This window comes from Hakea prostrata, chromosome 9 (assembly GCF_041222555.1).
Source record: "Hakea prostrata isolate BN-2017 chromosome 9, UWA_Hpros_2, whole genome shotgun sequence".
Lineage (NCBI taxonomy): Eukaryota > Viridiplantae > Streptophyta > Magnoliopsida > Proteales > Proteaceae > Hakea > Hakea prostrata.
The window spans coordinates 62,005,451-62,017,899 of record NC_142608.1 but is presented as its reverse complement, the minus strand read 5'-3'; the positions used below and the strand labels follow the sequence as shown (position 1 = coordinate 62,017,899).

The 12,449-nt window shown below is 42.5% G+C and overlaps 1 protein-coding gene across 1 annotated transcript; it reads right to left on the bottom strand.

Annotated features, from left to right (window-relative positions):
* On the bottom strand, positions 1 to 2,746 carry LOC149006029 (strychnine-10-hydroxylase-like). Its single transcript, XM_089168784.1, has 2 exons — positions 1,657 to 2,746; positions 1 to 892 (listed from the first exon to the last, which is right to left on the bottom strand). The coding sequence occupies exons 1-2, from the start codon at positions 2,608 to 2,610 to the stop codon at positions 269 to 271; spliced, it is 1,578 nt and encodes a 525-aa protein (XP_089024910.1). The 5' UTR covers positions 2,611 to 2,746; the 3' UTR covers positions 1 to 268.
* Positions 2,747 to 12,449: the final 9,703 nt, after the last annotated feature.

The following is a 12,449-nucleotide window of genomic DNA, read 5'->3' as shown; positions in this document are numbered from 1 at the left end:
TAACTTTTTTTCCATCGCATAAAGTGAGTAGCCTCCTTGTTGGAACGCTAGCTCCGCAATAGCTTCTCTAACTCGCTTTGGAGTAAGTGCTCTATGTACTATTAAACCCACTTTGGATATGAACTAGGCATTTTATAATCATCATTGACATCTCATTGGATTTCTTTCTTTATTTTAAGGGATCCATACACATACAATAATTTTCTACATCACTTTTCAAGTTTATTTACTAGAAAAGCATGTCATCCAGACCTGCAGCAAAGCTTTTCTACTCATAGCAGTGGGAAGAGAGTCGAGGACTAAGGAGGATCTCCAAGGGCATTTTCTTTGGTGTGGTTATGCCATTCCCTTCAGTCATGTCTACTGGTTCATCAAAGGGTGTTCGCAATTCAAACCCATGAAGCAGACGAGCAAGCAACATATGAATAGTCTGAAGGGCAAAGGAGATTCCCGGACATGATCTCCTACCAGACCCAAAAGGAATCAACTCAAAATGATTACCTCGCACATCCACATCTACATGCTTTGTTAGAAATCTCTCAGACTGGAACTCCAAAGGATTTGACCATATGTTGGGATCTCTATGTATTTTCCAAGCGTTCACTAGGACCCGTGTCCCTTTTGAGATCCTAAAACCACCAACGTTACAATCTTCTATGACTTCATGGGGTACCAATAATGGAGCCACAGGGTGTAACCGGAGTGCTTCCTTGACTATTGCTTGGAGATATGGAAGGTTATCAATGTCTTTCTCATCCACATTTCTTTTCTTACCTACTTGATTGTCTAATTCTTCTTGTGCTACTTTTAGCACCCTTGGATTGTTTAGTAGCAAAGAAAGAACCCATGACAAGGCTGCTGCAGTGGTGTCAGTTCCTGCTAAGATCAAACCCTGCAAAAAATAATAATAATAATAATAAATAAATAAATAAATCTGAAAGTAAGAATAGAAAAAGTTCCCAATGACAAAAGATTGAGATGCGTTTCAGTGACATGGCTTCGTCGTGAGCATTCACTTAATGCGCAGCACCAAAGCAAAACACTGACCTTCATTACAATAATCTCACTTTTGATGTTGGGCTAAGAGATATTATTCCCTCTAGAATAAATTTCATGAGAGAGAGGTAGAGAGATATTGGGGTTCCATACAAGAACACTAATCTCAGTTTTGATGTGAACAACCCATTGTGGAGAGTTACTTGGGTATTTTGCTATTCTCTTAGGGCATGTTTGGTTACATGAATCCAAAGATTTCAAATCTTCGGATTTATGAATGCGAGATTTATACCCATTTGGTTGTGAAAATTTCTAGATTCATGAAATCTAGAAAGTCATTTTTTTACGCTAAAAACGTGAATCTATAGATTTATAGGTATGGAGTGAAATCCAAAGATTTCATTTCTACTATAAAAACACTAAACATTTACACGTTCACAAAAATCACAGATGAATCCACAGATTTCATTCCACATATTCGGTTAACCAAACAGTTAATTTTATAAATTGTGACTCCATGAAATCTATAGATTTGAATTCTCCAGATATTTGAAATCTCTAGACTCATATAACCAAACAGGCCCTTAAGAATTAGTTCTATCCAATTACCTAACAAAAATGAGAAAATAGAGAAAATAGAGAAGAACACTAAATACGTACTAGTGCAGTTGCCTTCACTACTGAATCACGACCATGGGCGTGTAATTCAGCATCTTCTTCAAGAATTGAAAGCATGACGTCAATGAAGTCTTGTTGATCATCACCATGGGCTTTCCCAGATAGTCTCTTTTGCAGATGCTCTTGTAGCCAACTCTCACCGACCACATCCATGTCCTTAGCAGTCTTCTTCATCTCCCTTTGTTGGCCATCCCAATCCAACCATGATAGGAAGCTTGGAAGCACATCTGATGTAACCGAGACGCCCATAAGCCTAAAGAAATTAACTATGGTGCTTTGAATCCTCTTGACCTCTTCGTTGTCCCTGGAATGGACACCACCGAAATATCGTTTACCAACGACCACCATGAGAATAATATTCAAATTTAGATCTTGAAACAATTGATTCATTTCTAACTTAATCTGGTTTCCGTTATTTCTCATGCAAAGCTCATACAGGTCTTTAATACAGGTGCTAATCTCTGCATATCGGACATGCTTGAGTGACTCAAGCCGACGATTCGAGAGTAGCTCGTGAACTACCCACTTCCGCACTTCACGCCAGTAAGGTCCGTAAGGTTGAAAACTGAATAATGCATAGTTGAAGCTCAAGTGGTTGCTTGAGGCACTTCTTGGACGGCCTGCAAGAGCCCTGTCGTTTATGGTGAAGCACTCTTTGGCCAACTCCCAACTGCTGATGATGAGTGTCCGATGAACACCAAATCGAACGATGAAAGCTGGTCCGTGCTTGTCGGCCATGGCTGCAAGTGTTCGATGAAGGGACTGAGAAGTTGTTAGCTGAAGGAGATGGCCTATTATAGGCCATGCTCCAGATGGCTCTGGAGCTTCTATGGCCTTGCTTCTGTTAGCAAAGCTACCTTTTCTGGCCCATAGATAGTAGAAGAGAGGCAGACCTAGTAGAACACCAATGGCTTGGAGTTGGAGAAGCAGCTCCATCGGTGAACTGCTACTTCAGGCTGCGAAGATGAAAGGGATGAAAGAATTATTCTATGTCAACCCTCCCTACTAGTCTTCATATGTTCCGTAGGGTAGGTAAAGAAACTTTATTTTCGATTAGATTAAAATCGTTCCTATTTGAATTTGTGGAAGAGATCTAGAGCCTATCTTTTTTTTTTACGTACTTCCAGCCCCACTGCTGCTAACGACAAGTGATTCATTGAAGCAAAATTCCAAAGAAAATGCAAAATCATTTCAGAACAATGTTAAAAGGAACCCTAGGGCCCAAAACAATTACCTTCAGATACATGAGGCCACCGACAGATCATGTGACCATTACTACATCTGACTTACAGATCAGTGTTTATCCAAAAATATATATATATATATATATATATATATATATATATATATATATATATATATATCTGTTACAGATCAATCAATATAATAATGATGTGTGAGAAAAATCTTTTCAAACAATTTTTTTTTCAATTCGACAATTCATAAACTGATCTATCACCATTAGAGATACAGAAGCTATCAGAAAAGACTCCGATCAGTTTCTTCCTGACCAAGGATTTACAAATGGTCGGTGGAGAGATAAACAAGAATACCAGATACCAAACCGCGATGATTCAAGAAATTAGTGACCGGGTTATTTGTAGTGGAGATTCTCTCCATCAATCTTGGTCCTTCACCTATTCTCTCACACTCACATTAATGTTGACTCACACTGCCACACCTAACACAGGCAGACCTATGAGCATAGATCTCATTACCTAATGTCAGTATGGAAGGTTGGGTGGAGGGGCAGGTTGGGTGGAGAGAATCTGGACTCGGGTGTTTGTCCCTTCCAATGTGTGAAATCAGGACGTGTCCATATCCTCTCCACCCAGCCTACTCATCAAACCAACCTCCACCACCCACATGAGGCAATGGGACCCACATCATTCACAGGCTCTGCCAATGTTAGACAAGGCAATTTGGGGCTCACACTCATGTGAGTGGGGGAGAATGCTCTGATGGGCAAGTTGGATGGAGAGAATATCTACTATTACGTCTGATTGTTACAAATCAATCAATATAATAATAATGTTGTCTGAGAAAAAACTTCTCAAACATCCCACATTATTGGATTATTGTCACATCTCCAATCTCAAAGCAAGATTCTCTTATTTTAGTAAATTAACTAAATTAATCATTGTTTTAGTTAATTCACTAAAAAAGAAAATAGAGCTTACTTTGAAATTGGACACGTGTCAAAAGTCTAACCATATGGGTTGAAAAAACTTCTCTCTATGTGGGTAAAGGTTCCGGATTCTCTATTGTAATTTCGCCAGCCCCAAGTTTTAGGCGATCTTAGAGCCTGTTTGATTACATGATTCCAAGGATTTGAAATGAAATGGGATTTCAAATCCATGGATTTCAACTCTATGGATTCATGATTCAAAAAAATTAATTGTTTGGTTTCTTGAATCTGGTGAAATGAAATTTGTGGATTTATCCTAAAAACTGTTTGGTTACTTAAATTTGTAGAAAGAAACCTGTGGATTTATCCTGAAAAACTGTTTGGTTATCTTGAATCTATGGATTTGAAACTCATGGATTCATCCTGAAAAACTATCTGGTTATCTAAATCCATGAATTCCAAAACATTGACTTTAATTTGTTAATTTAGTATATTTTACATATAAAAATAAAAAAAACATGAAAATAAAAAATATGTACATTGAAATTTTCACTTTTAAATTTGTCTCAGTCTAAGATATTCCATCATCAACTACTATAAATTTCGTCTTCATAATGCTTAGGTAGTGCCTGTACATCATAAGTTCTACATTATCAATTTCACTTTGTTATTTTTATCATGGACATTGGGATTCAGCACAATGTGATGTTCCCAAGTTTATATGCAACGTTTCATTATTCCTTTAGGGCACCCCTAGAATTAATCGTACTCTTCTCTTGCTTCTGGAAAACTAATTGAAGATACAAAGAGTTTTATTATCATACCTGAAAAACAAATTATACAAGTGCTCAAGAGACCATAACAGAGGAATGACACTTAAACCTTAAAACAATAAATTTGGGAACCGATCATTTGCCCTTTTTAAATTAATTGCTAGATATTACATGAATGAGAATTGTACCATGGGAGATTTTGATTATGATTATTTCCTTAGACATCAAAATCTTTACTTTAGTTATTTTTTGAAGCATGTAGCTAAAAATCAATTTTCTTGTCGAAAACTAAAGTATGAAGCAAAGAAGTAAAATTTTGTATGGCAAACTGTTGTGCATATCCTTCACTCAAAATTACTTTCAACATAACAAATAAGATAAAGAAAATATCATTTATGTCAATTAATTCTCTTCTATGGGTCCTTCGTTGCCATTGAATCAGCATTTGAGTGAGTCGTGAAAAAGCCCAAGCTTCACATAACAAGGTCAATCCAATCTAAATCAAAAATTAATAACAATAATCCCCCCCCCCCCAACAAAAAAACCCCCCCCCCCCCCCCCCCCCCTTTTTTAAACCCCCAAACCCACCCCTTTTTTTTTTTTTTTTTTTTCCTTTTGACCTCCCCCCCCCCCGCCTCTTTTTTTTTTTTAAAAAAAAAAAAAATTAAAAAACAAAACACCAAACCAAAAGAAAAAAATGAGGTAACTATTGTTGAATTTTTTACATTGTGTTGCGTCTAGAACTTCTTCGAGAGCCGGATATTGAGATGACCACCTTAAGAGCATTCCAACCAAGTTGGAATAACTGGGATGCCTGCACACACAAAGAAAGCAAGAACAGTCCGGCCTAGTTTTGGCCGGGGAACCGCCTCCGACGCTCAAGTCAGCCTAGGCAACAATAATGGTTCTTGAGAGAGTTCTCAAGAACGTAATGAGTAAGTACTCAGATGAAAGTTCTCGTACCTTTCTCCATGTAGGAGGTGGGTTTATATAGAGGTTACCTGGAGGCGGCGATTCCTTAAATTCTGGATCGATAGTTGAGGAGTGAGTGGAGTAGTGGAATAACGGCTCCTTCTTTGTCGCACCTGATAATGCCGTTATACTGACTCACCTCCCCAATTCTCGGAATAGATATGCTGAGTGTTTATGCGTAAGTAACTCTTCTTGACTTAGTCAAGAGAGTCTTCTAAGAAATGCTAGAGTTGGACATAGATATATATTTTTCCCAAGTGTGGCACTTCTCCAACGAAGAAATGAACCTGCCCAAGAGGGAGGTATCTCTCCCGAATGAGGCCCTCGGGACCTTCTTCAAGGATGAGGTGAGCCATCCCACATGGGAGGTGTCTCTCCCGAATGAGGCCCTCGGGACCTTCTTCAAGGAAGAAATCAGACAACCCAAAGGGGTGCATCTGTCCCGAGTGAGGCACTCGGGACCCTTCTCCAAGGAAAAAATTAGACAACCCAAAGGGGTGCATCTATCCCGAGTGAGGCACTCGGGACCCTTTATGAGGGAAGAGATGCACCAGCCCGAGGGAGGTGTATCTCTCCCGAGGGGGGGGACTCGGGACCTTAGTTCCCCACAACAGAGCCCCCCATTCCGTGCGATTGACTTCTCGAACGTATGGAATGTTACTCCCAGGCTTCTTAGAAAATTTCCTTTCTTCTTGGAGAGACTTTAAGACATCGTCTTGAATGATAGCCATCATTTCTCCAAGGCCTTCGTAACTCCCAACCATCGTACTAATTCACATTTATTGCTGCTTCTGATATGCGAATGGTCATGTTTTCTCAGCCGTTGATTTACTCGATCATGGGCCCTTTGATTGAGATCTTGAGTCCCTCAATCTCGACCGTTGTGTCTGTTCATTGTTGGTCGTTGGATCGCGACCTTTCATGTGCCAGATCTCAACCGTCGCTTTGCTTGATTCACAGCCGTTGGATGTATCTCTTCATCTTCCTCCTCCTCACTATAAATAGAGGTTCAATCCTCATTTTCAGTTTTTTGCTTGCAAACTCCCTCTGAAGTCCCCTGACTGTGTTGCCTGCTTTCTCCAACTCGCTATTCCAATCTTCAAACCAGTAAGTTTTCTTTAACTTTTCTTCATTTCTTTCCTTTGTCATTTCTGCATTATGGATAATTTAAGAAAAGGCAAGGAAATAACCCAAGCCCCCTCCCGACTGGAGGTCCCGACTGCCGAGATCTCCAGTCCCGAGTTGTCTTCCCGAACCCAATCCATGCATTATTCCAGTGAAGATATTTTCTCAGGTTCTTCTGACTCTCGTATTGTGAGAGCAACTGCTGACTTAGCCAGGGACGACCCTCTTGACCAAGAACCTCTATGCTCCGATTTAGGAACGGACTTAGTCAACCTTGGTCTTTTCTGTGGATTCTTCGGATGAGCAGGAGGTTGATAGTATTAATCAATCTCCTGGTAAATTCCGAGTGAGTCAGAGACATTATTCGCCTCGCCCACCCCTTTCTCGTCCTCAGGATTGCCGCAATCGTTGGCCACCTTTTATTCTTTCTGAGTTGCTTTCCGAAGAGGCAACTCTCGAAGAAAGGAACAAACCCAAGACGCCCTCTCACATTGACTATGATCTCAAATCTTCGGGTCCCGAATTCTATCCCGGAGATCTCAACCCAAATCATCTCCAACGTCTAAGGGATTTCTGCGAAATTCCAAAGAATTATCTCTTCCAGCTCCCGTCTTCCTCTAGTCGGGTTGGAGAGCCCCCGAACGGGGCCTTCTCCCTTTATTATGATGCTTTCTTAGGAGGTCTTCGTCTTCCAGTTCAAAAAATTATTGAAGACCTTCTAGTTCATTACGGAATTTCTCCCTCCAACCTTATTCCAAATAGTTGGAGAAATGTTTCCTGCTTTGTTGGTTTCTGTCATAATGTTGGAGTCAAACCAACATTCCCCCTTCTTCAGCGTTTCTTTGAAGTTAAGAGTCAATCAAAAGGGGGTTGGCTCTCTCTTCTTCGTCGGGCAACCGACGCTGTGGATTGGTCGGGCAACATCATTTTGCCGGGGTCTATGCCTACCTCCACCAAGGGGTGGAGACATCACTTTTTCTTCTGCCAGCCCCCAGTTCCGCCGCCATTCCCAACTACTTTTGTGAAGAAATCTAAGTCTGATCTTAAAGAACTCAATAATCTCATTGAGTTATCCGCCGCCGAAGAAGCGGCTTTAGAAAAGATCATCCAAGTTGGCGGAGATTCAGCCGCAGTTCACGGATATTTATCTGAGTATCCGTTTGCTCTTCAGTTGTGGGGCTTTTCTCCGGGTGAGCCCCTTCTTCATTGATATTCTTCAATTTTGTATATTTTTCTTATCTTCGCACTTTCTGACTTTCTTCGTTTGTTGTCGCAGTGTCTAGCAAATTGGACATCGACGCTCTTCGGGCACTTACCACTGGGAATATCAAAGAGGCTTTCGCCCGAAAGCCAGTGAAGAAAGGTAGTGCTACAGAAACTGGTCCCGCCGTCCAGGCTCTCGGCGCTCCTGGCTCGTCCAAGCCTTCGGGCAAGAAGACTGCTAGGAAGAGTTCCTCTCTGGGAGGAGGGCCTCCCGAGATAAGTGTTCCCCAAGCGTCTCCATCCAGCCGCTCGGGCGGAGGCCTTTGAAGAGGCCTCGGGAGAGTGAGAAGGCTGCGAGAGGAGGACTCCCAAAAGTCCCCTGTTTTTGTTCCCGGATGGGATCTGACCTCATCCGACACAGTGCTGGGGGACTCAAATGCTGCCAGGTCTTGGCTTCTTGAGGGGATGATCCCTTCGGACCAAAAGCATCTGAAGGATCTTCCAGATGACAAATTCTATGCCAACCCCTACAGGTAATTCTCCGTCCTTAGTCCTTTATAGTTCTCCAAGTGATTTCTGTAACATGGTATTCCGTATTTTCTCCAGGTTCTTCTTTGGAGGGGCGCATTACATGGGCGAGTGCATGATTCGTTCCGAGCATTTGAAGGATCAGCTTCGAGAGCTGAAGGCCGATCAGGAACGAAGCGTCGCCAACCTCTCTGAGTCTATCAAGACTATTGGGTCTCTGAAGAAACGGGACGAAGAGAGGAGCTTGAAACTGAAGGAGATGTCCAGAAGCAAGGCAGCTCTTAAGGAGGAACTTTCTGAGGCCAAGGAAAATTTGGAAGAGGCCCTTCAAGAAATGGAGAAGTTGAAGCGCAAGAAAGCTGAGATGGAGACTATTGCCATGCAGCTTCACGAAGAAGTCCGAGCTGGTAAACTTCCCGTCAGTGCCGATGAGGTGCCCGAGGTTGTCCAGAAAGAGATCATCACTTCTTACCTCGGCACTTCTCAGTTCAAGAAACTCCAGGTGGCTCTTTCTGCTTCTACCTACCGCCTCGGGCTTAATGATGCTTTTACTGCTGTTCTCCGACGGGTAGATATTCCTAACCCGAAGGAATTAGGCGGAATGCTAGACGGTAGAGTTTATGAGACTCTTGAAAGAGCCGTACCCGAAGGGGTTGAATGCCAAGAACCTTTCAGCCCTCCCGATCCTTTTCTCTATGTTGGTGACGATCAAGCGGTGGGCTCTGGAGGGAGTCTTGAGAAAGAAACTCCTGGTGGCGACGGGCTTGGTGAAGACAATCTTCCCGAATTTGGGAATCCTTCTGAGAATTGAAAGACTTCGACCTTTTCTTGCTTCCGTTTCTGAGAAACTTTGAAGACTTTGAATATTTGAACTTTTGCTCTTGCTTTTCGGAATTTTTATAAACAGTGTTGAATTTTGCGCAACTTTGCGCTTTCTGTAATATTGGTCCTTGTGGCCAAATGTTTTGAATAGTAACTTGTAGTTGTTTTCTTCAAACTGAGGCGTTAAGCTTCTTTGTTGACTGGTCCCGAGTGTCTTCCCGAGTCACTCCCCTAGCGTAATGCCTTAGGGTTAATGATATTTTGATTTCTCCCGAGCCTTTATTCCAGATGGTCCCAAATATGGTCCCGAATAAAAGTCTTGGAGAGAAATGTATCTCGTGTCGGAAAAATTCATAAGTGACGGAGAAATTCTCCCGAGCGAGGTCCCGAGTGTAACGCCTTTGAATAATTCCATCTTATGAGAGTCTGTATTGGACTTTCATAAGAGGTGGGGGAATACTCCCGAATGGCTACCCGAGTGAGGTCCCGAGTGTAACGCCTTTGAATAATTCCATCTTATGAGAGTCTGTATTGGACTTTCATAAGAGGTGGGGACGGTGCTGGGGCGTGTTGGACCGGGGGGGAAATTCCCGATGGCTACCCGAGTGAGGTCCCGAGTGTAACGCCTTTGAATAATTCCATCTTATGAGAGTCTCGTATTGGACTTTCATAAGAGGTGGGGAAATACTCCCGAATGGCTACCCGTGAGGTCCCGAGGCCCGTGTAACGCCTTTGAATAATTCCATCTTATGAAGAGTCTGCGTTGGACTTTCATAAGAGGTGGGGAAATACTCCCGAATGGCTACCCGAGTGAGGTCCCGAGTGTACGCCTTTGAATAATTCCATCTGGGGTGTTGGACTTTCATAAGGGTGGGGTCTCCGAATGGCTACCGGGTGAGGTCCCGAGTGTAACGCCTTTGAATAATTCCATCTTATGAGAGTCTGTGTTGGACTTTCATAAGAGGTGGGGAAATACTCCCGAATGGCTACCCGAGTGAGGTCCCGAGTGTAACGCCTTTGAATAATTCCATCTTATGAGAGTCTGTATTGGACTTTCATAAGAGGTGGGGGAATACTCCCGAATGGCTACCCGAGTGAGGTCCCGAGTGTAACGCCTTTGAATAATTCCATCTTATGAGAGTCTGCGTTGGACTTTCATAAGAGGTGGGGAATTCTCCCGAATGGCTACCCGAGTGAGGTCCCGAGTGTAACGCCTTTGAATAATTCCATCTTATGAGAGTCTTTTGGACTTTCATAAGCGGTGGGGAAATACTCCCGGGCGACCCGAGGAGGTGCGCTGAATAATTCCATCTTTGGTCTGGACTTTCATAAGCGGTGAGGTCGGTCGCCGAATACCCTCCAATGGCTACCGAGTGAGGTCCCGAGTGTAACGCCTTTGAATAATTCCATCTTATGAGAGTCTGTATTGGACTTTCATAAGAGGTGGGGGAATACTCCCGAATGGCTACCCGAGTGAGGTCCCGAGTGTAACGCCTTTGAACTCTCTCGAGTTTTTTGTTGATTTGAAGAGCACTCCTGGGTTCTAAACTTGTTAAGAACTCCCTTGGGCTCTTCTTAAGAACGCTCTCGGGTTCTTGAACTTGTCAAGAACTCTCTTGGGTTCTTTTGAAGAAATGCTTGTATATTCTTCGCTATAACTTCTTCTTGCGAAAAAGGATGTCAACAATGAAGACGTGGATTTATTGAAAATCAAATGGTCTTTCGACTTACTTGCAAATGCTACATATTTGGACTAATTCTATTGATAGAATTTCCGAAGGTTCATGGAATTCCAAGTTCAATCTATTGTCTCGCCCGTGGCCAAGCTTTTTAGCTTGTAGGTCCCTGGTTTCGTCTCTTGTTCGATGAGATATGGCCCTTCCCATGTGGGTGAAAGCTTGCCTTGGTTTCTTGGGTCTGATGCCGCAACTTTGCGGAGCACTAAGTCACCCGCACAGTGTCTTCTATTTTTTACCCGAGCATTGAAGTATCCAGCTACTCGATTCTGATATCTGTGATTTCGGTATTCTGACATGCTCCGCACTTCGTCTATTAGATCAAGATTGCTCTTTAAGCCTTCTTCGTTTGCTTCTTCATTGAAGTCTGTATATCTCTTTGACTCTGCCAATACCTCCACCGGGGCAAGTGCTTCTGTGTCGTAGGCTAGCCAAAAAGGTGTTTCTCCTGTAGGAGTTCTAGCCGTGGTGCGATATGACCAAAGGACACTTGGTAATTCTTCCACCCATTTGGTTCGACTTGTCTCCAAACGCTTCTTTATTCCATCTAAAAGCGTCCTATTGGTTATTTCAACTTGCCCATTGCTCTGTGGATATGCCACAGATGAAGTTCTATGCTCGATGTGATATCTTTCACAAAAATTCTTGAAGCCGGCCTCGATAAATTGCTTTCCATTGTCGGTCACAAGGATCTTTGGAATTCCAAATCTGTAGATGATCCTTTCTTGAAAGAACTTCTCCATTTGTTTCTCAGTAATGGATGAGAGAGGTTCGGCTTCCACCCACTTAGTGAAATAGTCGATTGCCACGACCAAATATTCTCTATTGTTGGCGGCCTTAGGGAGCTTTCCCACCAGATCCATTCCCCACATGGGGAAGGGAATCGGACTGGAGACAAATATAAGAGGGACAGCCGGAGTCTTCGGAACAGATGCATGAAGTTGATATTGCTTGCATTTTTTGACATAGTCCACATCATCTTTTTGAATATTCGGCCAATAAAGGCCTTGGCGTATTATTTTATGGGCCAAAGCCCGACCTCCCATATGTGCTCCACATATTCCTTCGTGTACCTCGGCTAAGGCATATTGGGCTTGAGAAGGGCCAACACACTTTAGAAGAGGCTGTGTGACTGATCTTTTATAAAGCTGTTCTTCAATAATGGTGAACTTCGCTGCTTGATTTTTAACTGCCTTAGCTTCCTTGACGTCTTCTGGGAGGATATCATTCTTCAAGTATGCTATAATTGGGCTCATCCAACTAAGCACTTCTTCAATATCCATCGCCTTGGCCTCCCGAATGCTAGGAATTTCTAACTGTTCAATATAAACGGCTGAGCCTAAGGTCGAATATTTGGATAAAGCCAACTTGGATAACTCATCTGCTACTTCATTTTCCTTTCTCAGAATTTTCTTTATTTCAAGATGATCAAAATAATGGCGACAATCATCAATTTTGGCTAAGTAATTTGCCATTCTTGTTTCCTTT